Here is a 23,085-nt window from a genome sequence, read left to right as displayed (position 1 = left end):
CAAGGCGAGAGATACGCTTCCAGTCAGCGGAGGCCGATGTATACTCGGTGTCTGATTCGAAGCAGGGAGACAGGATCTCTGCTGTTGGCTGTTGCGCTCGCGCATGCCGTTGCTGCTGCTGTTGATGATGTCGATGTCGATGTCTCGGTCGGTATCGCTCCCAGCCGTCCATGTCCATCGCAAGTGCTGACACCGATGATGCAATGTGCCGCTCGCGTTGCCGGACGGAGCGGTGCTTTTGGCGCTGCCTTTCGTTCCATTCGCTCCTCTGCCCTCATCCACTCTCCACCAGCGACCCGTCTGTCTGCCATGGCCTCTTCCAGCCCCGTCGTCCTCTCGGGCATGCTCAACCTGTCCCGCACGGTAACTCTTGCTGCCTCCCTCCTTCCGCACCAATCAGTACCCTTCGACTCTGCCGAGCAAGCGACGGCGCCTTGCCAGCCGACGCTCCATTCCCCTCCCCCAACGAGCACCGTCGGACACTCTTCCTGCTCGTCTGACTTTGGCTCTCGCCCTGGCTCTGGCTCTGGCTCTGGCTCTGGCTCTGGCTCTGGCTCTCGCCCTGGCTCCGGTTCCGACTCTAACTCTAACTCTGGCTCTGGCTCTGGTCCGTGCTTCGCCGGCCCGCTGTCCTTAACAGAACCGCAAGTATGTCGTCCTCGCGCAACCCCGAACCCCCGGCGATGTCGAAGCCGTCTACAACCACGTCTTTGGAGCCCACGGCGGCAAGCTGCACGAGCTGACAACGGTCGACAGCTCCGTCGCCTCGACGCTCGGCAACCTGACCCTGGCGGCGGTGGAGAACACCCCGCTGCTGATCATGCTCACCTCCCGCTTTGGCGACTCGAGCCCGGTGTTCATTCCCCTGACCTCGATCGACGCCCTCAAGGACGAGGTCGAGCTCCAGCAGGCCTGCACCTTTGCGATCGAGCTCACCGGCAACAAGGGCAGCATTGTCCTCCGGGCCGACTCGAGCACGCTCTACAACGAGTGGTTCAACCACATGGTCTTTTTCTTGGAGCAGGCTTGGGAGCTCCAAGGCCAGTCGGACGACCTCTATCTGGCCTCCAAGAACGGCAGACGCTTGTCGCGGGTCATCAGCTGGCGACCTCCTCCGGCCAAGCCGGCCCCTGCGTCGGCCGCCGTCTGAGTGCCCTTCTCGCCTTCTACTTTCTCGGTCTCTTTCACTCTGTCATTCCCTTTTGGTCCCCTTGTCTGGCACTGTTCGGTGGGCTGTGGTCTGCCAGCACCATTCGGGTAGTCCACACTTTACACATGAGCACTTGCCCAAATGTCGGTGTAGTATGCGTCTAACCAAGTCACTAGCAATAAAACAGATCACGTTGGAAGCCTCCGAGTGAAGACCTTGGGTCGCTCTCCGGTCTCCACAATCGGCATGCACACTGGTCTCGGAGTGCCAGCGGTGAATGGTGCTCTTGGAGACACTGAATATGGAGGCAGCCTTTCTCAGACTATGGATGACAGTAGCGCCGCATCACGGAATGGTCATGGCCAGCACGCGATGGTATTGGGAAGCAAATTGTTCGGTCAACGACCAAATAACCAGGGTGTTCCGTTTTTCGCTGTATTTGCTATAAGCCCATTTCGAGGCACTGAGCAGACAAGTCATCCGTCCTGTCATTGGCTGTTCGTGTGTGAATGTGCATCGGTGAGCAGCATGAAGCGAGTGCTCAGTCAGCAAATAGGTCGGGAAGCGAGTGCCCAGTGACTCGCGAAGGCCATTCGCCATCGCACACTTTCAGTGGATCGATCCCACTGGGAGCGATGTGTGTATATTCAGGTACTGCAAACTGATTGATGTTCGCACCCTCAGTGGTCTAGAGTGTCTCGCTGTTCACGACAATGACAATGATGAAATCACGAGGATTTTACAAAAGGGGAGTGCACTGAAGAAGGAGAAGGAAGAAAATGAGTAGAACAATAAAAAGCAACTGCAGCTCCGAGAGTAGCAATGAACGAGATGGATTGAAACACGGAAAAAAAAAGTCAGATAACCAAAAGGAGACAGCTAGGTATGGGACATGCGAACGGGCACAAGTGTCACATTTGGACAAATAAATTACAGAGGAGGTGGGTCGAGCGCCGGACGAGAATACGCAGATTAATTGGATCGGATGGATGGGAAGGACGAGCCGCAACGTGAGAATGTGTGCTGCAAATCGAAGGGAGAGTGGAGGGGGGGGGACACGGAGCCAAGCTGCGTGTTCAGCCTCCTCCTACTCCAGTCGAGGGATAAGCAACCAGGCTTGGTTTCCGATGGGGGACCGGGGTGTGGTTGCTTGTTCACGACTGAGCAGCCACGACCTGCTGCAGGAACACGAGCGGCACCAGGCCCATGCGACGGGACTCGGCGTGGACGCACTTGACCCAGCCGTCGGAAAAGATCTCGCGGACGAGGACGTGCTCGCCGACTTTGATTTCGATTGGGTAGTTGCCGACGCCACGAAAGTCGCTTGTGGCCACAAAGGGCAGGCCGCTGCCTTCGACCGGAACGGACATGGGCGAGGCCTTGATGTCGAACGGGTTTCTGGCCTCTGTTCCTGCGACGGAGCGGCCACGGGCGACGCTTGGCGAAAGGCGCGATCCGTTGGAGGGATGTCGCTGTGTGATCGAATATGATCGTGGATGTTGTTGGCCGGACTGGTGGATAGACAAGGCGTTGGTTGGGACTCTGTTCGGGCCGGCCGACTCGAGGGCAACTTGGTCGTACTGAGGCAGGGACTCCACGGCGGTCTGGGCCGAGTCCTGCAGGGCCTCCTCCATCTTGGATATGCTGCTGGTGGGGTTGTCACGCGGTGGGGATTCGGATAACGGGGCGCTGTTGAGCTGACTGCACTGGTCCGCATCGGTCTCGGCACCGGGGAACGACTCGAGGGTTCGATTGTCGGTGGGCGAGGCTTCGACAAATGGAGGTGGACAGGAGTCGCGGTCTTCCTCAAGCGTGGGAAGGGCCAGAACGGTCGTGGGATTGTTGCCTTTGTCGACCGAATCTTTCAGAGAGGCAGTACGGACGTCTTTTCGCTGGGACTGGCTCGAGGACAGCGATGAGGGGCGACTGACAGCGAATTCGTGTGTCGAGGGACCGGCCTGGCTTTGCGGCGAGGCTGGACGGGAAAACGATGAGGTATCTCGCAGGAGAGGGCTCGATGGGGTTGTGGGACGCGAGGGCACGGGAGTGTTGATGAGGGCCTGGATGTTGTGGCCGATGACGGTGAGGGGAAAGACGCCAATGGAGCCGGTGCTGAGATGGACAGCCTGACACCAGCCATCGACATAGACCTCGCTGCCGACGGGGAGGTGACGATGTGGAGCGATATGTTGGAGGAGGATGTTGGGGCGACGGGTGGCGTGGGATGGTGGGAGTCGGCGTCGTGGGGGGGGGAGCGAAAAGAGATGCTTGGGTGAGCCCAGGAATAAGACTGCCATCACGAGCACCGACCAAGAAACAACGCCGCCGAGACACCCTGGGCTGTCGCGCCGCTGACTATCGATAAGAACCAGGCACCCGTTGCGGCCAGCCGGCCTGTCCGAAGACCGACCGTCGCCCGCGAGTGGTGCCGGCCGAGATACCCGCCTCCACCGATCCCGAGACCGCACGCAAGAGGAGCGGGTGTCGGGCGAACGGCCAGGAGGACGAGGCCAGGTGCGTCCGGGGCAATCCAGCCGACGGAGTAAAGGTGGGCCAGCACTTACCGAATGTAAACCACATCGCCGACCTTCAGAGCCAGCTCTGAGGGATCCTTGGGCTCGAAGCCATACATGGCGAACTGCTGGGTCTTCATCAGCGGCGACGATTCGGCAACGGTGCTGCTGAACCGAGGCGTGGCCAGCGGCGTGGGGTGGAAGAAGGACTGGTAGCTGGGGTGAGCCGAGCGCGGAAGAGGGTTGGGCTCGCTCAGGGTGGTGCGGACGGATCGTGCCGAGTAGGCGATGGTTGCGCTTCGAGAGACTCCTCGGGACATGGGCACTCTGGACGGCTCGGCAACAGATACGCTGGGAGAGGGCTCGGCCGGAGCGGCCTGGAACGAGCCTGGGGCAGAGGCAGCGTAGGTCACCGGGATCGGCGGGACTGGAGGGACGCCAGCAGCCAGAGGCGGCGATGGCGACTCAATAGTGGGCTTTGAGCTGCGGCGGAAGTACTGGCTGATCTTGGTCTTGAGACTCCGGAAGCGAGTGACCGAGGCTTCGTCTGTGGACATTGCTGGAACGAAGCGGCTGAGAGGGAAATATGCAGCGAGGGCTTGGCGGACAGGACAGACAACTTGGGAATCAGGCGGACTGCGAGGCAGGTTGCGGAGGCAGACCGAAACGGCTGCAAAGGCAATTGGGAGAGGAGAGGGAGGGGATAGAGCGTTGGAGGAATAGGCGAGGTTCGATGGGCAAAAGAGCTCGGCAAGAGGAGCCTGGAGAGACGAGGGCGGTTATATGGAGACCAGCCAGGGTCCGGTGCAGTTGCGATGGATGCTGACGGAGAATGGCGGGCCTGGCGGAAGGATGGTTCTGGACGGGGTGGGGGAGGACGGAGCAGGAAGAAAAGATCACACAAGCGCAGCGCCGAGAGCACCGCAAGCAGAGCCGAGCAAGACAACGCAAAGGCAGAGCCAGAGTTGCCAGCAAGGGCGATGGACATGAGGTCACCCGCCCGCGCGCCGCGCTCTGTTCCACCGGGCTGAAGCGCTATTTGCGTTGTCGAGAGCAGCAAGCGTTGGATACCGCGGCACGGAGGTTGGAGCAGTCGGGCTATCGAACGACCCGGTCGTGGGAGATCATTTCCAATGACGGCGCCATAGCGACTTGCCAGGAACATCAGAGCAACAGCAACGACATCAGAGCAACAGCAACGACATCAGAGCAACTTGCCGACAACATCAGAGCAACAGCAACAGCAACGACAACGACGGCAAGGCCTGGATGATCCCTGTCGCGGCCACAGGTGTGACCCTCTACGCGTCCGCCCGTGCTCGCCCACGCACACACGCCCTCCACCTCCGCCGCGTCGAGGTGGTTCCAAGCCACCACCGATGTCGCACAGGCCCTGCGGCGCACGCTCATTGTTTGTGCCCACAGGCCCGACAGCAGGCCGCGCCAGCCGCCTGGCTGGGCCCATTTGGCAGCCAGATGGATTGCTGTGAAGCAATGACGCCCCTTGAGGCAATCCCAGACCGGATCGACAGCGATGCGGCAGCGGCTGCAAGATCTGGTTATATCTTGGAGGAGCTGGTGGTGGTGAGGATGTAGTGGTGGTGGTGAGGGTGACCGACGCAGCAAGAGCAGCAGTGGCGGCGGCGGCGGTGGTGGTGGTGGTGGTGGTGGTGGAGGAGGAGGAGGAGGAGCCATCGAGATGCCTGAACAGGGCGTTGCTCTCCCAGCCATGGGGGGAGCTCATATCGGTTTACCCGGCAGCTTTGGCTCCTCGCCGGTTACTTGCGGCTACTTGCGGCTACTTGGGGCTGATGGCGGTGGATCGATGGACTGATGGATGGGCTGCCGGATCGATGGATGGACTGGTCGACTGATGGGCTGCCGAGTGCATGGTATGTCGACACCATGAACGGTGCCCTATACAACAGCGACAACCGTAAGCAGCTGCCATGTATAGCGCGTCGCACAGAATGTTAACCCGCATCCTCGTCGGCCAGCACCAAGATCCGATTTGAAGCCGGTGGCTTGTCGTGCACGAGCTGTTTCCGTCGACCGATCAAGTTCGATTAGTCCTTGGCCCCCGGATGAAGCCAATGCCGACTCGGACCAAGAAACAAGCCGAGGTGATTTGTTTGATTGCAACCGGCCTGTTGGACGCTGGCTTTTACGAATGATGTGTGCATGGCAGGGAAATGGGAAGCAGCCCGCTCCATAACCGAACACAGCACATCTCGACTGTCTCCCCCCCCCAACAAGCTGTCCTGTCCGGCTGCCATCGCTGTAGTTTCATAGTATATTCTCTAGCTGATTCAGGAGGCCCAAGAGAGCCCGGCCGAGCACGACACCACAGGACACGAGACAGAACATCGGACAGGACAGACGACAAGAGGCAAGAGGCAAGCGGCAAGAGGCGAGGGGTAACAAAACGAACCGCAGGACAATCAGCAGTGCGAATCGCAGAAGGAACGAACGATTGATCGATCAAGGAAAGATAAAGGACAAGCCACGAGACAACACAGACAGCAAGGACCCTGGGCAGGAGCCTCGGAGGTTCGTGGGGGGGGATTGGAATTGATGAAGCTGAGCAAACGGCAAAACGGCTCTGCCCTGGCCTGGTCGGGTCGCCCGCTCCTGTGGCAGCAATCAAGGCATCGGCACGGGCAGGGGGCTGCCAGGGGGGCCGGTATCCGCCACCGACTATTTCAGATCCTCCGAGGCAAGGTACTCTTCCCACGAAACCAGCCCATCGTTGTTGAGGTCGGTCTTGGACAGGAGCTCGTCGACGTCGCGCTCGATCTGGTTGAGCGACCTCTTGTCGCCCTCGGCCACCTCGCGGAACGTGGTCAGGGCATTCCGGATCTCATGGCCGTCCAGGTGGCCGTCATGGTTCTGGTCGTGCAGGGCAAAGTAGTAGTATATGTCGTCCTTGGCATCGAACTTGGCATACGAGCCAGTCTTTTGTGCGGCCAAAAAGTCGGCGTGGGTCTTGGATTGCTCCGAGAATTGGTTCATCATGGCAAGGCGATGGGCTTCGAGATGATCGGCGGTGCCCTCGGCGCCGTTCCAGGGGCCGCGCTTCATGGCGAGGCCGCCAGAGGCGAGCAGGAGACAGCCACAGACGACAGCGAGACGCATCGGGACGAGCAGCAGAGCAGGGCTGGAGAGGGGAGAAGGGTCGCCGAGCAGGCAAAAGCCAGAGCGCGAACGAGGATGGCGGGCGACAATGATGGGCGGCGGCGATTGGCTGGCGGTGTGTGCGACGGCGATTGGCTGGGCATCTGGATCCAGTGTGCATTCCAGCCAGCGCACGCACACACAGGTCCCGACACCGGCCGACGCGCACCCGAGCGAGTCCGAGCCGCGCGCAGCAACAGACACAGCGGCAGACACAGAAGCAGACACGGGCAGCCAGCGTGCAGCCAGCCACGGCGCCCCTGCCGCCATTGTGCCCAGCGGGCCAATCGCTGCGGGCGCGTCACATGCGCGGCGCTGCGTGGTATTGCGCAAGCCGCCCTCGAGTCACTCCCGGTGACCTCGACCGGCTGGCTCCGGCCTTGTCAAGTTCGTCACAGACTCGTCAGGGGCCTTGTCGGGCCTTGTCCTTTCCCGGCTCCAGGCGCCGACCTCCTCGCCGACCATCCAGCTCCGGTCCTGCTCCGGTCCTGCCACAGCCCGGCGTCCCATCCATATAACCAGTCCGTCGATCGCTCGGCCATCGTCCATCTCTGTCCTCTCTTCCGTCCCGTCCCGTCTTGCCTCTGTTCTTCTCCCTCTCCGTCTTCCCCGCCTCCCAACCGAGCTGCGACCACCACCGCCTCTCTGCCATGCCCTCGAATCTGGATCAGTTCCTCGTCCTGGCCACACAACGGCTCCGCCCAGTTTCGGTAAATAGCGGCGTCTGCAGCCTAACCGCTGTACCAGCACGCTGCCCATCCAGGAAAAACACTCTCTAACGACATTGTCCCCGTCTCCATCTGCAGCTGCGTGCCCTCTACAGCATCGGCAACGGCTGTCTCGGCCGCAACTCGCTCCAAGTTGCCTCGCAGTTCCTGCATGAGGTATGCCATCTTCCCGTCTCTGTCCGCTGCCGCCTTGATCGACCTGCACTCTGCATAGCGCACCTTCCCCCCACCCACCGTTCGTCGGTATCTGGGATTCTGGTCCGCGCTCGACGCCGCCCGTTTGCGTCGCTTCCCGTCTGCTCGTCACCTCGAGTCTTGCCTGCTCATCATGAGGCGTCCACTCGCGTCGCTCCGGCCCGCGTGACCCTGTTTCATTGGTTCTGCAGGAGCTGCCAGCTCGGTTCATGGAGTCCCTCAGGATGCTCGCGCACCCATCCACACCCGCATACATCTCGAACCTGCCCTCCGTCCACGACATGTCCGAGCGCATCGTTGGCGACCTCTCGGCCCTGCTTGAGACCCCCAGGCCTGTCTCGCCGCGCGACGATGCCTCCTTTACCGACCTGATCCGGGCGCTCCAACAGAACCATGCCCAGACCCTCGGGCTGCTCGATCAGGTCTTCCTGGAGCTGCAAGAGGCAAACTCATCCGTTCCCAGACAGTGGGTATCCATCTCCATCCTGGTCATGTGCCACCGTCGCTGCGGCCAGGGCGTGCGAGTGGCCTGCTGGCGATGGTTGGAGCTGAGGCTCGTGACTCTGGCTCTGCCACCAATCGGTTCGACTATTAGTTGTCAGAGTGATAACGGGTACTCCGAGACGCTAACGTTTGTCTGGCCCTTCCATCCTGCAGCTCAAGACGAGGCGCGCGGCTCTCGAGAGAGACCCAGGCGTTCTTTGAGCGCTTTCACAAGCTCCAGATTGGCGCTGGCCTCTTGATGTCCGAGCAAATCTCCCTCCATGACCAGGGCCAAAACATCGTCACCAAGGTCTCCCCGCGGCGCATTGCCCAACAGGCTGCCGAAGACGCCCGCCAGGCCCTGATCGAGGAATTCCCTCACCTCATTTCCCCACAGACGCCCTCTGTCGTCATCACCGAAACGAGCCAAAAGTCCCTCAGCAACCTGGTCTATCTCGAGGATCATCTGCGCAGGATCCTCTTTGAGATCTTCAAGAACTCGCTGCTGGCCACCGCCCGCCACCAACGCCCAAGCACCGCCGCTGCCGCTCCTCTGCCGCCTCTCCGGCTTACCATTGCCGAGGGCAAAGAGGACATTACCTTCAAGCTTTCTGACGAGGGTGGCGGCATCCCCTTTGCATCTCTGGACCGCATCTGGGACTGCACACAACCCTCGACCCACCCTGGCCCGTCTTTGGACTACCTGCAGGCCCGCGGCCGTTGCGCTGTGCCCATGCTCGGCTTGCGCCATGGCCTGGCCCTCTCGCGCATCATCGCTCGCTATTTCGGCGGCGACCTGCAGGTCGTTTCCATGGACGGCTACGGAACCGACACCTATCTGTACTTGCTGAAGAAAGATTCCCAGCCAGAGGCGCTCGAGCCCACCGTCCAAGAGTCGCTCAAGTCCGATCTCTTCCCGTTCCCAAACCAAGTGGTGCCTGTCCCGCAGTACGCACGGCCTGCCAAGCCTGCCCCAGTAGCAGAGGATGCCTACACCAAGACCGGCTGGCTCCTGGACTACCTCAACTCGGCCGGCATCAGTTTGGACCACAGCCTCACGGAGCCGCTGTGAGCCCAAAGTACTTGAGCTGCTTCAGCGACATGATGACTTTGGTTCCAAGCGCGATACCGATGATTTGACGACAACGAATGTGTGCTCAGCGCGACGGCCGCTGCGAACGTGTTGCTGCTTTCTTGGTGTGCGAATGTGTTGCTGCTTTCTTGGTGCACGAACGTGTTGCTGCTTTCTTGGTGCACGAATGTGTTGCTGCTTTCTTGGTGCACGAATGTGTTGCTGCTTTCTTGCTGCACGAACGTGTTGCTGCTTTCTTGGTGCACGAATGTGGTACTACTTGCTTGGTGTACGAACGCACCGATTCCCCCTCCCATTTTTTGGATAAGCGTTCCTTTTTGTGTCCTAGTTTTGCTTTTGTCATCGATCTGCATGGTTTTCGGTGACTCTGCTGATTGTGTGTGTACATAGCCATCCAATCCAGGCATTTTCCGCCTGGCAAAACACCCCATTCCCACTTTGTTATATACCGAAACAAGAAAAAACAAATCGATTCCCCAAAAACAAACCCATGAATGAGCGAATGAAATACCACGGGGCAAAATCTGCCTTTCCCTTTCCGTCCTGCATTCAATATTCTTTGAACAAGGAGTGTCATATCGCTTGGGCCCGGCAAGTGCATGTGCAATAGACGCTGATCACTTCCGCAGCCTCCGAACAGAGGCCATGGCATCTGCCAGGTGCATCCCAGACAGGCCGTCACGTGAGGTGCCTCAAGCTGCCTCCTCCCACATCCTCCATCCTGGCCGTGCCCAGATTCCATCGCCTCTCCTGCTGCCGTCAAGCGTTCACGCCGCCCTTGGTCTCCCTCCACACCGCCGCCTGGCTCTGCATCGCCTATCCCCCCCCCGGATACTGCGCATCTCCCGATGGACTCGATCGAATCGAACGGCTTCTCGGCCATGGAGACCCTCAGTCCCAACACCTCCAGCACAATGCAGACCTCGACGCCGCTATCCACCACGCCTCCGTCCTCGGCTCGCTTTGCTGCCTCAGAACCAAACCACGCTTTCGGCAACTCGGCCGGCTCTGTCTCGCTGGCTGCGGCGTCTCTTTATCCTGCTGGATCGGCTCCGCCAGCCGATCCGACATCCATCCTCGGCTCTCTGGCCAGCCTCGATTCCGTCTCCAGCTCCAACGCCACTTTTGCCAACGGCTCTGTTCCGCATCCTGGACCTCCCGGCTCTTCGCCGTCATCGTCTGTGTCTTCGCCCGAGGCATCCCATCCCCCAGCTCCGACGCCAGGTCTCCATTCGTTCCAGCCGCCGACAGAACGAGGCGACCCCGTTGACTCATTGGAGACCACCCTGCTCGGCTTTTTGGACTCGCTGCTCAAGCTTGGCATCACGGTCTCGGACTTTCAGGTCGACTCCAACCCGGTCCTCATCAGCCGCCTGTAGGTACCGCCGCCCATCCAACATCACAGCACCAGACCAGCACCAGCGCCAGCGCGGCGCTCTCGGATGATGGATATGGCGGCTTGGTCCTTTCGACGATCTTGCATTCTGCATCCGCGATCAAATGGGCTTGATCTGGAATCGGTTCGCTGTCGTGCTGTGCCGTGCTGTGCTTGCTGACCGCCGTTCTTTCCCCCCCCCCGCATTCGTCGTGCAGGAACGAGGTCGTCTCCAACCTCGGGGAACTCAATAGCCTGAAAGACTCGATCGATATGCAGATCCCGATTGCCCTGCTGGAGTACCGATCGTTCTGCTCTCCGCCTTCCACCCCGTCCCTGCCGTTGCAATCAGCGACATCACCTTCTGAGAGCCCGTCCTCCTATCATCAGTCGTTCGCCACCGTCCAGCAACGCATCGTCAGCACACTCATCGATGTTCTCGTGCCCCTCCCCATTCGCATCCTCCTGCTCCACGATTTGCCCTCCGACAGATGCATCGAGGACGGAAACAACCCAGATCTGTACTCGCGCAACATTGTGCAGGACGTTGTCAGCAAGAACCAGCGGACCCACGGCAAAGTACAGATGCTCGAGGTACGGCCGCCCGTTTTCTGTGTCGTCCTTTGACCGGGTTGCTTGCGCTGGGCCATGGCTCTCATCAAAATGGCCGGTTGGCTCTGCCGGCTGCTGCAAACAGCTTTCATGGCCTCTGGCACCATGGGGATGGTCGCTTACCCGAGTTTCCGTTCATATCGCCACGGGTTTTATCGTCCTCCGCGGCCGCCAGACCTTCCATTCCGCTCTTGAGACTGAAATCCAGCACAACTTCCCTGAGTTGTTTACAGACTATCAGGCCGCCCGATCTCAACCACAGAGCCAACCCATCCAGCCGCCTCCATCGTCATTGCACACCTTTTCACCACCGGCGTCGTCATCGTCATCACTACAACCACAAATGGCTCCGCTGCCATCGTCATCGGTAGCTCCACCACCGCCATCACTCCAGTAGCCGTTCGTCACGCTGCCCGATATTGAGCTGCGTTGTTTCATCCAACTCCACTTCCAAACTCCTTGGCCCTCACAAGCTTGCTTCTATCGTGCCAGCCCACGCTCTCCTCCGAACCACGCCTTGACTTTCCCCGAGGGCATTGTCAATCGGTATTGCCCTTCGTCCTCGCGGAAACCAGTACATTCTGGCCTGAGACTCGGCCACGCCCTTCCAATCTATTCCCTCGGCTACGCTCTCACCGTCACGCATACTGCCCCTCCATCCCTCCATCCCTCCATCCCTCCATCCCTCCATCCCTCCATCCCTCCATCCCGAACATGGTTCCTCGACCCCTTCCCTCTGAGCCCGCATTTCAATAGAGACTGCGTGTCCGGGAGTTGCACCGTTCTCGAGAACAGGGACGGGAAGGGAAGGGAGGGTCAACTATGGATCAATATCACGACAAGTACGCACTCACTGCGACTGCCTTTGAAAGTGTATTGGATCGCACGACATCGCGCAGATGAGCCGTATTTCACCGATTGTCCGGCATCGATTGCGGCGGTGGGTGGAAGCAGGGCTCTTGGAAAACTGGGTCGGACGCCCTGCACCGTCCAGTTCGACCGAGGCTGCTCTGATTCGGAGGCAGTCTGTTGGCGAAGGAAAGAAGCCCGGCTGATTGCGGCTCAGGCACTGGCAGACCAGAGGAAGTGAGAGTGTGAGGGAGAGGAGGAGGCTGTGGCCACACAGCCTGATTCGGCTGTATGATTGTGGAAGTTGGCTCTGATGTGTGGTGCGGATCAACGGGGTGGGCCCGCCTGTGAGCATCGTTTGAATTTGTTGTCCAAGACCAGAAGCCGGCTCTCATCCAACATTCCGGGCACAGACTCGAGGAACTCATCCCCGGACGAAGCTGCACCCGACCAGGACGAAGCGCAGAGCACAGCGGGACTGCAGACAAATCACAGGGCAAGCATATCCGCTGCATCAAGGGGATCGCCAGCCTCGAGCGACGAGGCCAAGAGGACGGGAGGGGCGAGCGGCCAAAGAATGCTCGGCGGGCCGAATAGTTCCCACGAAGAGACCCGTGCTGCTTTCAACGGCCAAGGGGACATATCACTGATCTGCACTCGTTCCTGGCATCCGTCTCCACGCCACTCCCATTCATCCCGCACAGAGCAAGCAGCCACCGACAAAGCCACCCTCGCAGCATTTGAGCCATGTTTTGCATCGCGCGGCCCGGAAAGTCAGAGGAGCAGCGTGCCGAAGAGATTGCCAACTCCAAGCACAGCGCCCAGATCGACAAGCAGCTGAAAGAGGAATCCAAGTCAGCCGAGCACAGCATCAAGCTGCTATTACTGGGTGAGGCAGCTGGTCGAATGAAAAGAGCTCGTATTTTTCTTGTATATTTTTATGTGCTGTTGATCCTCTTCCCTCAAATGATAACCCGAACCATAACCTGCATTAACCTCGGCGGATGGATCAACCGAAACGCGCGATAATTGCAGGATCTGGCGAGTCGGGAAAATCAACTATCCTGAAGCAGTTCAAGCTCATTTACGGGACGGGATTCACAGAGACGGATATGGTGACCTACCGATCGGCCATCCTCGGAAACATTGTCGGGTCAATGAAGGTTCTCATTTCCGAGTCGTGCAGCGCCGGGATCGCGTTTGAGTCGCCCAATGCCGAAGTAAGTATTTGGGAAATGGATCTGCTGGGCTTGGATGATAACCATAGCGCGATGCAGACCCAGCGAGCCTCAGCGGCCGGGAAGTGAGTTTCGATGTTACAGACCACAGGCGATCGAGTCGCGCACTATCGACATTGTGGCAGCTGTTGCGTTATTGCATGTCCCACCCTGAGGAGCCGGCGACATTCGTCTTGGTGTTGTCGGCTTGTCTTGATCGCTGGACCCATCAGGAATTGACGACAGTGCGCTATTGAATCATCAGGAATATGCTCGGATGGTCTCAGACCTGCCATACGTGTTTATGAATACGGCCGGCCAGGAGATGATCTCGTCCGAGGTGCTCAAAGCCATGGAGACCTTGTGGGCCGACCCCGGGATCCAGATGTGCTATCAGCGGTCCCACGAGTTCCAGCTCCCAGACAGCTGTGCATAGTAAGCGGCTGCTCATGCTGGATGTTGGTGTTGGTGTTGGTGTTGGTGTTGGTGTTGGTGTTGGTGTTGGTGTTGGTGTTGGTGTTGGTGTTGGTGTTGGTGTTGGTGTTGGTGTTGGTGTTGGTGTTGGTGTTGGTGTTGGTGTTGGTGTTGGTGTTGGTGTTGGTGTTGGTGTTGGTGTTGGTGTTGGTGTTGGTGTTGGTGTTGGTGTTGAGTGTCATTGTTGCAGCTTCTGCGACGCCTGGATGGTGCAATGGATGGCATGGCCGGCTTCACTGTCGATACCAAATGTTGTGAGCCGCAACGCTGATGCCAATGACCGGGTTGTTCCTCACATCTCTGCTCTCTGCACCACTCTCTGCACCACGCTTTGTTTTGTTTCCATCCAGCTTCATGAACAAGGTCCGAGAGATCTGCTCGCCAAACTACACCATCACAAACGACGACGCCCTCCGTGTCCGGATCATGACCACCACCATCACCGAGAGCAAGTTCAACATCAACGGCGCCATCTATCGGGTCATTGATGTTGGTGGCCAGCGCAGCGAGCGGCGCAAGTGGATCCACTACTTTGACGATGTCCGGGCGGTTCTGTTTGTGTCGGCCGTGGGGTCGTATGACCAGACGATCTCTGAGGACCGGTCAACCAACCGAAGTGAGTTGTGCGATGTGCGATGTGCGATGTGTGATGTGCGATGTGCGATGTGTGATGTGCGATGTGCGATGTGCGATGTGCGATGTGCGATGTGCGATGTGCGATGTGCGATGTGCGATGTGCGATGTGCGATGTGCGATGTGCGATGTGCGATGTGCGATGTGCGATGCATGCATTGGGATATGAACGTGGTGTAGGAGTGTCGCTGCTGTTGCCTTGGATAGATGCCGTCCATGATCCACAGGACCGACACTCACTGACCCGCCCACTCACTCACTCGCGATGGAATGGCGGTGCAGTGATCGAGGCACTGGATGTGTTCCAGAAGGTGGCCAACAGCTCGGCGCTGTCGAACACAGCGTTTCTCGTTTTCCTCAACAAGATCGATTTGCTGGAAGAGAAGCTGAGCAACCCGAGCAAACCGTTCAACAAGTTTTTCCCAGACTTTCAAGGTTGTGACCACGAGATCACCGCCTTGCCATGGTTATATCTGCACTCACAATTCTGTGAATGTCTACCCTCCTCCTCCTCCTCCTCCTCCGTAAAAGCGTTTACCAACACTAGCATACACCTTCGCTCCCTCGGCTTTCTCTCCGCGTTGCAGGTCCGAACCAAGTGGACGCTATCCAAAACTACTTCATCACAAAATTCAAGGCCGCCAGCAACAATCCAAATCGCATCATGTACTTTTATCTCACCAAGGCCACCGACACGAACCAAACAAAAGTGACCCTGAAAGTCGTTGCGTCCATCACCCTGCAGATGAACTTTGCCAATTGTGGGCTGTAGCACTGTACTCGCGCCGGCCCTCCGGCAATCCAACTGTGGTGGATCTCCACTTCCTTGTCTCGTGTCCGATTGTATGCCCGAGCTGATATGGGCATTTGTACATAAATTCCACTATATCGTCCCTAATCTGAGCTGGAGAGTGGTTTGGGTATGTGAATATGCTCTTACCGTTTACGAAGTGATAATCTGCGGTGCTCTCTGTGGAGCAGAATATCAGCGTCGGTGTGAGTCAACTCACAGCTCGATAGCTCGCTCGCGATGTCGAGTGGGTTGGAATTTGATCGATACCCTGGCAGTCCGGGTATTCTGCGGACGCTGCCATCACAAACGATGCAGCAAAAATGAGATGCCCAGGTTGTGATCAACGATCGGATGATTGTTGCATCAAGCCACCGCACTCTGGCCGTGACCGTTCAGAAGTGGCTGTCTCCATCATCAGCGTGCTCGATAGCAGCATGATCACTGTGTGCAGGGTGATTGCGGAGACCCGAGTTGGTCAGTTTCATTGCAAATGGTCTGTTTGGACGGAGGCCTTCACAGACCACATGTTCGATTGAAATAGGAGTGGTGTGGGCTCGATCCGACCCAATCCGATGTGACGCAATCATGCCCCTCCCTCGCCCGACGACGACGTCACACTCTCCCGATCGGCCGGAGAAGTAGAGAGCTACTAGGGGCTTTGATCGCCTCGGATACGTCAGCGCCACTGCGGCCAGCTGCTGATTCAAAGCACAGGATGGCCATGCCTTGGACCAAGCCGGTCCCTGACGAACCAAATGCCTTCGTGACGACTGACCAGAGCCTCCGCAGTATTGCGAGTCCATTTCAGCGCCATCCCCTCCGTTCTCTTGATTTCTCACGCTCCCAGCCCCAAGGAGAAGGCAATGAGCCAGATATACCAACGATACACCAGCCGTCACAGATAGGGGGGTTATCGACAAAGGATTGAATGACGAATGGGGTTTTGTTCGTTCAAGAGGAATCTCTCGGAGGAAGAGGAGCTGCAGATCAAGAAAAGTGCTGCGATCGACAAGCAACTCAAAACAGACTGGAGAGAGGAAAAATGCTCGATCAAACTACTGCTGTTGGGTGAGTTGAGGATTATTCCACATTTTGTGCTCAAGGAGAGAGGACTGAGGGCAAGCGCCTAGAATCATCGATCCTATCCTGTGTATCGGCACGCTGCATCATCCTAGCGCTTGCTGATGGACCCTTGCTGGACCCTGGCCGAATCGTCGCGTAGGATCCGCCGAGTCGGGAAAATCGACCGTACTGAAGCAGTTCAAGCTCATATACGGGACGGGGTTTACGAGCGTCGATCTGATGACATATCGATCTGCCATCATGGGAAACGTGGTCGCCTCAATGAAAGCGCTCATCCAGGGATCGATAGATTTCGCGATCCTGGTCCATGTGAAGGATTCCAAGGTTCGGAGCGGGCACATCGAGGCTGCATCAGACGCACTCTGCTAACCACGACGAGTGGGAGCGAAGCAGCTTGGGCTGCTGAGCGGTGGAAGGGAGCGATGATATGCAGCCGATTCTGACCAGCCTTTGGTCCATTACAGGAGAAAATGGCAATGATCATGGACCTGCCGTACGTGTTTATGAATACGGCCGGCCAGGAGATGATCTCGTCCGAGGTGCTCAAAGCCATGGAGACTTTGTGGGCCGACCCCGGGATCCAGATGTGCTATCAGCGGTCCCACGAGTTCCAGCTCCCAGACAGCTGTGCATAGTAAGCGGCTGCTCATGCTGGGTGTTGGTGTTGGTGTTGGTGTTGGTGTTGGTGTTGGTGTTGGTGTTGGTGTTGGTGTTGGTGTTGGTGTTGGTGTTGGTGTTGGTGTTGGTGTTGGTGTTGGTGTTGGTGTTGGTGTTGGTGTTGGTGTTGGTGTTGGTGTTGGTGTTGGTGTTGGTGTTGGTGTTGGTGTTGGTGTTGGTGTTGGTGCTGGGTGTTGGTGCTTCTGCGACGACTGGATGGTGCAATGGATGGCATGGCCAGCTTCACTGTCAATGCCAAATGTTGTGAGCCGCAACGCTGATGCCAATGACCGGGTTGTTCCTCACATCTCTGCTCTCTGCACCACTCTCTGCCCCACGCTTTGTTTTGTTTCCATCCAGCTTCATGAACAAGGTCCGAGAGATCTGCTCGCCAAACTACACCATCACAAACGACGACGCCCTCCGTGTCCGGATCATGACCACCACCATCACCGAGAGCAAGTTCAACATCAACGGCGCCATCTATCGGGTCATTGATGTTGGTGGCCAGCGCAGCGAGCGGCGCAAGTGGATCCACTACTTTGACGATGTCCGGGCGGTTCTGTTTGTGTCGGCCGTGGGGTCGTATGACCAGACGATCTCTGAGGACCGGTCAACCAACCGAAGTGAGTTGTGCGATGTGCGATGTGCGATGTGCGATGTGCGATGTGCGATGTGCGATGTGCGATGTGCGATGTGCGATGTGCGATGTGCGATGTGCGATGTGCGATGCATGCATTGGGATATGAACGTGGTGTAGGAGTGTCGCTGCTGTCGCCTTGGATAGATGCCGTCCATGATCCACAGGACCGACACTCACTGACCCGCCCACTCACTCACTCGCGATGGAATGGCGGTGCAGTGATCGAGGCACTGGATGTGTTCCAGAAGGTGGCCAACAGCTCGGCGCTGTCGAACACAGCGTTTCTCGTTTTCCTCAACAAGATCGATTTGCTGGAAGAGAAGCTGAGCAACCCGAGCAAACCGTTCAACAAGTTTTTCCCAGACTTTCAAGGTTGTTGGCTCTTGCTCGCCCTCCCTCTCGTATATCCTCACCCACGGCCTCGACTGCACGTCTCTGGTGGCTACTCCTCTGTGCCACTCTGTTTGCTCGGTTGCTTCGTTATGAATCGCATGTACTTACCCAGGATTCATCCAATTCTTCCTGATGCGGCTCTGTGGATGATCGCCAGGCCAGCCGTCGCTCGACGCCGTTCGCAACTACTTTGTCGGTCGATTCAAGATGGTCAACAAGAACCCGGATCGGCCACTGTATTTCTATGTGACTACGGCAACGGATACGCAACAAACGATCATCACCCTCAAGGTCGTCGCCGACATTGTCATGCAAACGAACCTTCGCGAATGCGAGCTGTGAACGGCGGAGGCGATCATCAGTATCTGTGAGTTGATGAGAACAGCGAGTCTGCCACAGTCCACGACGAGGACAACCGTCTTCCGCGAGCAGAAAGTGAAATGAAAGATCTCTACACTCCACTTCTTTTCATTCAGCAGCGACAGAATTATAAAGTACCAATTGGCCAATATGAAAGGGCCAATATCAGCAATACCGTGGGTCGTGGTGGCATGGGCTTTCCGGGAAAGAGCTTTATTCGAGCGTATGGCGTTGGAGACATAGCAAGGGCACTGAAACGGCACAGACACATGGAGATGAAATGCAGGAGGTGGCCAAAGTGGCCACAAGACAGAGGCAGCAGTGCTGCTTGGGGCGTATGGTGAAAGACATAGGTTCACGTATTGCACAATATTCATCGGCGATATCAGCACTAGAGGAGAGGGAGAAGAGAGTTGACATGGTGTCGCTGCAGCAGTATTTCCATTCGTTGGTTGCTCCAGCGCAACCCGGTTATAGATGCTGCGCGCAGGTCGATGGGGACTCGGAGGCAGTATTGGGTGTCAGTCGCAGATGACACAGAGCACTTCGTCGCTTGCCACCATGGACTTGCGCATGACAATGCCATTCAACAGCTCGCAGAAGCGTTTTGATCCGCCGATGATCAAGCGCTGTCGCTGGGTTGAGCGTCTGTTCTCCTGTCTGGCAAACCCAGAGTGATCCGTGTCCAAGCTGCGGGCTCGATAGATGCCGCCCATCTTTCCCACCCGCCGGATATACTCGTTCACAGAAGGTTCGCTGAGTTGGTGCGGGAGCGGGAGGGACCATCCCACCGAGGGGTGGCGGAGCACAGACTCGACAGTCTTGGAATCAATCGCTGTTTGGTAGAGAATCTGGCCAGGGGCGCGGAAGGCGTGCTCGTTGACTTGCGAGTATCGCGGGCTGTGGTCACTCACGATGCAGCACTCTTCCTGGGAGCTGCACACATCCGAAAAGATATGAACGATGTTGATTTGATCCCGGAAAGCAGCGAGCCCGGCTTTGAGGGTATCGGCCCCAAAGACATCGTCAAGGCACTGGGCCGAGTGGATGATGGTAAGTTTGGTGTCGGTTCCACACCGGGGTTTGATGATCGTGACGGGAAACAGGCCAACGGCCTTTGTCCTCAGGTTCTTTCCTTTGGCCCAGCCGTCTTCGTAAAACTGATGAACAAGAACCAAGTCGTTGAGGTCGATCTGGAGCTCATCTGAGCGCTGTGGCTGATGCGAGCAGCGGGTCTGCGTTGCCCGAGACAGAGTGTCGTCGACGGCGGATTGCGAGTCCCGCAGTTGATGGGACGGAGAACGAGAAAGACAGTGGATATGGTGAGCCGACTAATGAGATAGCGGAGAGCATCAGGCAGATACACCCGGGACGATAAGCATGACTCGGTCGCTGATATGAAGCAGTATCAGGTACAGTTGCAATACATTGGATGGTTTGGGCCATCCTGCACGCGGATCAAGAATCAGCGGGATGATGTACCTGGATCGGGACGTTGAGGGGAAGGAACAGAAACTCGAGGAACTGCAGCGCCACGGACAGCGCTGTATCCTCGACAAACATGACCACTCGGTCGTGGCACCATGGAATTGAGCTTGACCATGACTTTTTCGAGTCGAGCGGCAGCTTTGGGTCGACGACGGGGACACCGAACGGGCCTCGGATCTTGTACTGGCGCAGACCTGCAGTCTGCACCTTCAGAAAGTTGGAAAGCACACCCTGGGGCTTGAGCTTGACCAAGATCTCGAACTGGGTCATGGAGCCTCGGATGGGAGTGTAGTACCGCCGCACATTTGTGCCATTGAGGTAGACCTCAAGCTCGATGAACTGGCCGGGCAGAAACTCTGTGGGTTCGTTGATACGGGTGTCCTGCGGGTACAGCAACGCAAACTGAAGCCGGAGGATGGTATACCGGATCGAAAAGATGTTGTCGGACTTGACATCGACGAGGGCATAGCGGCGGAACTCGTCGGGTGAAAACAATGGATGGCCTGCCTCAAAGGTGGTCGAGAGCAAAGCAAACTTTGGGCTTGACTCGAGTAGGGACTGAAGCTGCGGAGACGATGCAATGTCGGTCTTGCGAGCCTGCAGAATGCGCTGGTTCTGGAGCTTTGAGAGCTTGGGAATGATGGAGGAGCTGAGGGTGAAGTGGCCGGTGGAAGAGGAGCCGGACGAGTTGCTGTCGCTCGATTTCGGCAAGGTACCGGTGCTCATGCCGGGAGAGGAGCAAGTGCTCTTTGGCGAAGGGGTGAGAAGCGAGGGCGACTTTGAACGGAAGAGACCGGTATGGTTGGGATTCGAGGAAGTGCGGGGAGGAACAGGGAGAAGCATGGTTGCGGCCTGGTCCAGAGATGCTGATGCCTGGGAGATTTGGCTCTGATCATGGAGATTGCTGTTGAGCCTGTGTGTTGCGAGTGAGTGAGTGAGTGAGTGAGTGAGTGAGTGAGTCAGTCAGTCAGTCAGGCCAGCACTCGATCTGACCGGTGTGCGAAAGCAAGACGCACCAGAAGAAGTCGTTGGTGACGTTGGTTCCCAGGGCGTTGTATATGGTCTCGGCCATCTCTGGGTGCTTCCGGAGCCAACCAGAGACATTGCGGACATGGCGGCCCTCGGAGACAACCAGAATATGGCCATAGTCCAGAAGGAGGGAAAGCTCTGTCCAGGTGACCTTGAAGCCGGGGTCATCATCTTCACCGATGGTCGAGTCAGAGCCCGAGTCCGGGACCAGCGGGAGATATGGATCCAGACGCGGCGAGGTTGAGACCAAAGGAGGCGACGGATAGCGGTCAGGCGCCGAGATGGAGCTGGGGGCAGAGGCGTTCTTGTGGGCTTGCACGATCTTTGGGTACTGAGTAAGCGAGGTCTTTGATCGCATGTTGGCCAGGGCGGTGAGGAAGCCGGAGAAGCTGGGGAAACGGACAACAAGCCAGCAAACGAGGCGATCGAGAGCGAGCAGGATCGCGAGAGCTAGAAGGAAGCCGAGGCCAAGGCGAGTGGCGATGGTGTGTTCGATCGAGAGAAGGGTGCAGATGCGAGAAGACGAAAGATCTGTGAGGTCGGAGAGGAGATGGATCAGAGAAGCCAAAGCAGACATGGTGGAGAAAGAGGATACTTTGCCATGGCCGACGGGCAGGCGGCAAGTGGAGACGGCAAGTGGAGAGGGAGAGTGGAGGAGGAAAGAGACGTTGAGCAGATATGGCAGGGAGAGTCAGTCGACAGGAGGCGAAGCAGCGGAGGAGGAGTGGCGGATGGAGGGAAAGCAGTGTTTTGGGCAGATGAGCAGAAAGATGAGCAGAACAAGTGGGCGGAACAAGTGGGCGGAAAGTGTGAGAGCGGGAGACAATCTCCGACGGTCAAGGAGGGAGACATGAACAATCGTCACGATCGCCACAGCCCCAAAGGGAGGAAAGTGCAGAGTCCGATGATGCATCTTGCAGCGGCAAAGATGGCCATCCCAAGATGCGGCATTGGCGAATGCGAACAACATGGCGGCAGCGTCCACACTATCAGCGGCGACCGACATGGACGTGAACATGGACGTGAACATGGACGATTGTCCAAGCCAGATCCCTGGGAGAAACTGCGGCGGCCACTCACCCTGGGGCGACAGACCAGAGACCGATCTTGGAGCGGTGTTGGGGGCTGACAAGAGACAGAGCCTTCGTTGCGGCCGAGTTGATGGTCGTCGACGATGAAAGATGAACCCGTGCTCAGCAAAAGGGATGGGGGTTCCGCAAGAGCACTGTCCGGCGGGAAACAGAATGGCGTTCAGCGAGGACTAGCCAAAGAGAGCAGGAAACGGGGAACAGGACACAGGAACAGGAACAGGAACAGAGAATTGTGAGGAGGAGCAGAGAGGGGCGGAGAAGAAGGGGACAGGGAGCTGGACCGCCCAGAGCCGGACCAGGGCTTTTGAGCGAGAGGACGTCTCGACAGCGAGTCCAGAAGAAGCCGCCCGCCGTCTGAGAGGAGTCAGCACAGATGGGCCCACAGACAACCGGCCGACCAGGGGGTCAGCCGCACCCACATGGACGAGCGGGCGTTGGTGCTGGCTGTGTGGTGCGCCGAGGAATCGGACAGGTGGGCCGTGCTGGACCGGCGAACTGGGATGCGGGGCAGACGGCCGCTGCGATGGACGAAGCGGCGGCCGAGTGGGTGGGGGCCAGCGGTGTGTCTGGCCGATAAGGACACCGCTGCATGGCGACAGACCAGAGCGCATGCACACTGCAGACTTTGAGACGCTCTCATGGCATCGTTGAGGTGCTCTCATGGCCGGCTTGGATCGCATTCCGTGTCGCGGCCAGGTCTGTGCGACGTCGCGCAGTGCACACCGACCGCCAGGCACCGGCAGTTCACCCCGCCCACAGACACTGCATGCCGTTCAGCCGCACGCGCACAGGATGCCATATTTGGCAACTTCCCGCGCCATCCGGCCAATGGGCTGTCGCCGTCGCCGTGTGTGTGTGTGTGGCTGCCCTGGTCTCGCACCGCCGCCCTCGCCCTCGCCTCGCCGCCGCCTCGCCCGCGTCTCGCCCGGATCTCGTCTCGCTCGCGCCTCGCCGCCAGCCGCTTGCCCGTCTTGGCTGGCCCGTGTTTCCTGCGCTCGCCCTCTTTCTCATCCAGGGCACCTCCCGTCCTTCTGGCCTGCTGCCCCATCGTC

At 58.2% G+C, this 23,085-nt stretch overlaps 9 protein-coding genes across 9 annotated transcripts; 5 read left to right on the top strand and 4 right to left on the bottom strand.

Moving 5' to 3' along the window:
- Positions 1-278: 278 nt before the first annotated feature.
- Positions 279-1,455, top strand: BJ171DRAFT_597461 (uncharacterized protein). Its single transcript, XM_053114753.1, has 2 exons — positions 279-363; positions 641-1,455. The coding sequence occupies exons 1-2, from the start codon at positions 310-312 to the stop codon at positions 1,148-1,150; spliced, it is 564 nt and encodes a 187-aa protein (XP_052968368.1). The 5' UTR covers positions 279-309; the 3' UTR covers positions 1,151-1,455.
- Positions 1,456-2,059: 604 nt separating this feature from the next.
- BJ171DRAFT_27896 (uncharacterized protein) lies at positions 2,060-4,333 on the bottom strand. Its single transcript, XM_053106895.1, has 2 exons — positions 3,715-4,333; positions 2,060-3,304 (listed from the first exon to the last, which is right to left on the bottom strand). The coding sequence occupies exons 1-2, from the start codon at positions 4,218-4,220 to the stop codon at positions 2,305-2,307; spliced, it is 1,506 nt and encodes a 501-aa protein (XP_052968367.1). The 5' UTR covers positions 4,221-4,333; the 3' UTR covers positions 2,060-2,304.
- A 1,600-nt stretch (positions 4,334-5,933) lies between these two features.
- BJ171DRAFT_497178 (uncharacterized protein) lies at positions 5,934-6,858 on the bottom strand. Its single transcript, XM_053110261.1, has one exon. The coding sequence runs from the start codon at positions 6,796-6,798 to the stop codon at positions 6,361-6,363; it is 438 nt and encodes a 145-aa protein (XP_052968366.1). The 5' UTR covers positions 6,799-6,858; the 3' UTR covers positions 5,934-6,360.
- Positions 6,859-7,214: 356 nt separating this feature from the next.
- On the top strand, positions 7,215-9,442 carry BJ171DRAFT_497176 (uncharacterized protein). Its single transcript, XM_053110260.1, has 4 exons — positions 7,215-7,547; positions 7,644-7,721; positions 7,952-8,226; positions 8,418-9,442. The coding sequence occupies exons 1-4, from the start codon at positions 7,488-7,490 to the stop codon at positions 9,313-9,315; spliced, it is 1,311 nt and encodes a 436-aa protein (XP_052968365.1). The 5' UTR covers positions 7,215-7,487; the 3' UTR covers positions 9,316-9,442.
- A 651-nt stretch (positions 9,443-10,093) lies between these two features.
- Positions 10,094-11,998, top strand: BJ171DRAFT_497172 (transcription factor subunit Med10 of mediator complex-domain-containing protein). Its single transcript, XM_053110259.1, has 4 exons — positions 10,094-10,711; positions 10,930-11,010; positions 11,203-11,305; positions 11,499-11,998. Exons 1-4 carry the CDS (start codon positions 10,185-10,187, stop codon positions 11,718-11,720), a joined length of 933 nt encoding a protein of 310 aa, XP_052968364.1. The 5' UTR covers positions 10,094-10,184; the 3' UTR covers positions 11,721-11,998.
- A 183-nt stretch (positions 11,999-12,181) lies between these two features.
- BJ171DRAFT_497171 (uncharacterized protein) lies at positions 12,182-12,819 on the bottom strand. The gene has a single exon (XM_053110258.1). The coding sequence runs from the start codon at positions 12,685-12,687 to the stop codon at positions 12,235-12,237; it is 453 nt and encodes a 150-aa protein (XP_052968363.1). The 5' UTR covers positions 12,688-12,819; the 3' UTR covers positions 12,182-12,234.
- A 100-nt stretch (positions 12,820-12,919) lies between these two features.
- BJ171DRAFT_611201 (guanine nucleotide binding protein, alpha subunit) lies at positions 12,920-15,268 on the top strand (the record flags this gene model as incomplete). Its single annotated transcript, XM_053115274.1, has 7 exons — positions 12,920-13,061; positions 13,208-13,392; positions 13,440-13,475; positions 13,655-13,824; positions 14,214-14,479; positions 14,779-14,931; positions 15,084-15,268. The coding sequence occupies 7 exons, from the start codon at positions 12,920-12,922 to the stop codon at positions 15,266-15,268; spliced, it is 1,137 nt and encodes a 378-aa protein (XP_052968362.1).
- A 956-nt stretch (positions 15,269-16,224) lies between these two features.
- BJ171DRAFT_566645 (guanine nucleotide-binding protein G(o) subunit alpha) lies at positions 16,225-18,558 on the top strand (the record flags this gene model as incomplete). The annotated part of the gene is made up of 6 exons (XM_053113421.1): positions 16,225-16,357; positions 16,512-16,696; positions 16,837-17,006; positions 17,390-17,655; positions 17,892-18,044; positions 18,223-18,558. The coding sequence occupies 6 exons, from the start codon at positions 16,225-16,227 to the stop codon at positions 18,405-18,407; spliced, it is 1,092 nt and encodes a 363-aa protein (XP_052968361.1). The 3' UTR covers positions 18,408-18,558.
- A 59-nt stretch (positions 18,559-18,617) lies between these two features.
- On the bottom strand, positions 18,618-21,763 carry BJ171DRAFT_497166 (uncharacterized protein). Its single transcript, XM_053110257.1, has 3 exons — positions 20,930-21,763; positions 19,908-20,826; positions 18,618-19,660 (listed from the first exon to the last, which is right to left on the bottom strand). The coding sequence occupies exons 1-3, from the start codon at positions 21,517-21,519 to the stop codon at positions 18,947-18,949; spliced, it is 2,223 nt and encodes a 740-aa protein (XP_052968360.1). The 5' UTR covers positions 21,520-21,763; the 3' UTR covers positions 18,618-18,946.
- Between the last annotated feature and the right edge of the window lie 1,322 nt (positions 21,764-23,085).

This window comes from Polychytrium aggregatum (assembly GCF_025602895.1).
Source record: "Polychytrium aggregatum strain JEL109 chromosome Unknown BJ171scaffold_11, whole genome shotgun sequence".
Lineage (NCBI taxonomy): Eukaryota > Fungi > Chytridiomycota > Chytridiomycetes > Polychytriales > Polychytrium > Polychytrium aggregatum.
This window is presented reverse-complemented; position numbering and strand designations above follow the sequence as displayed.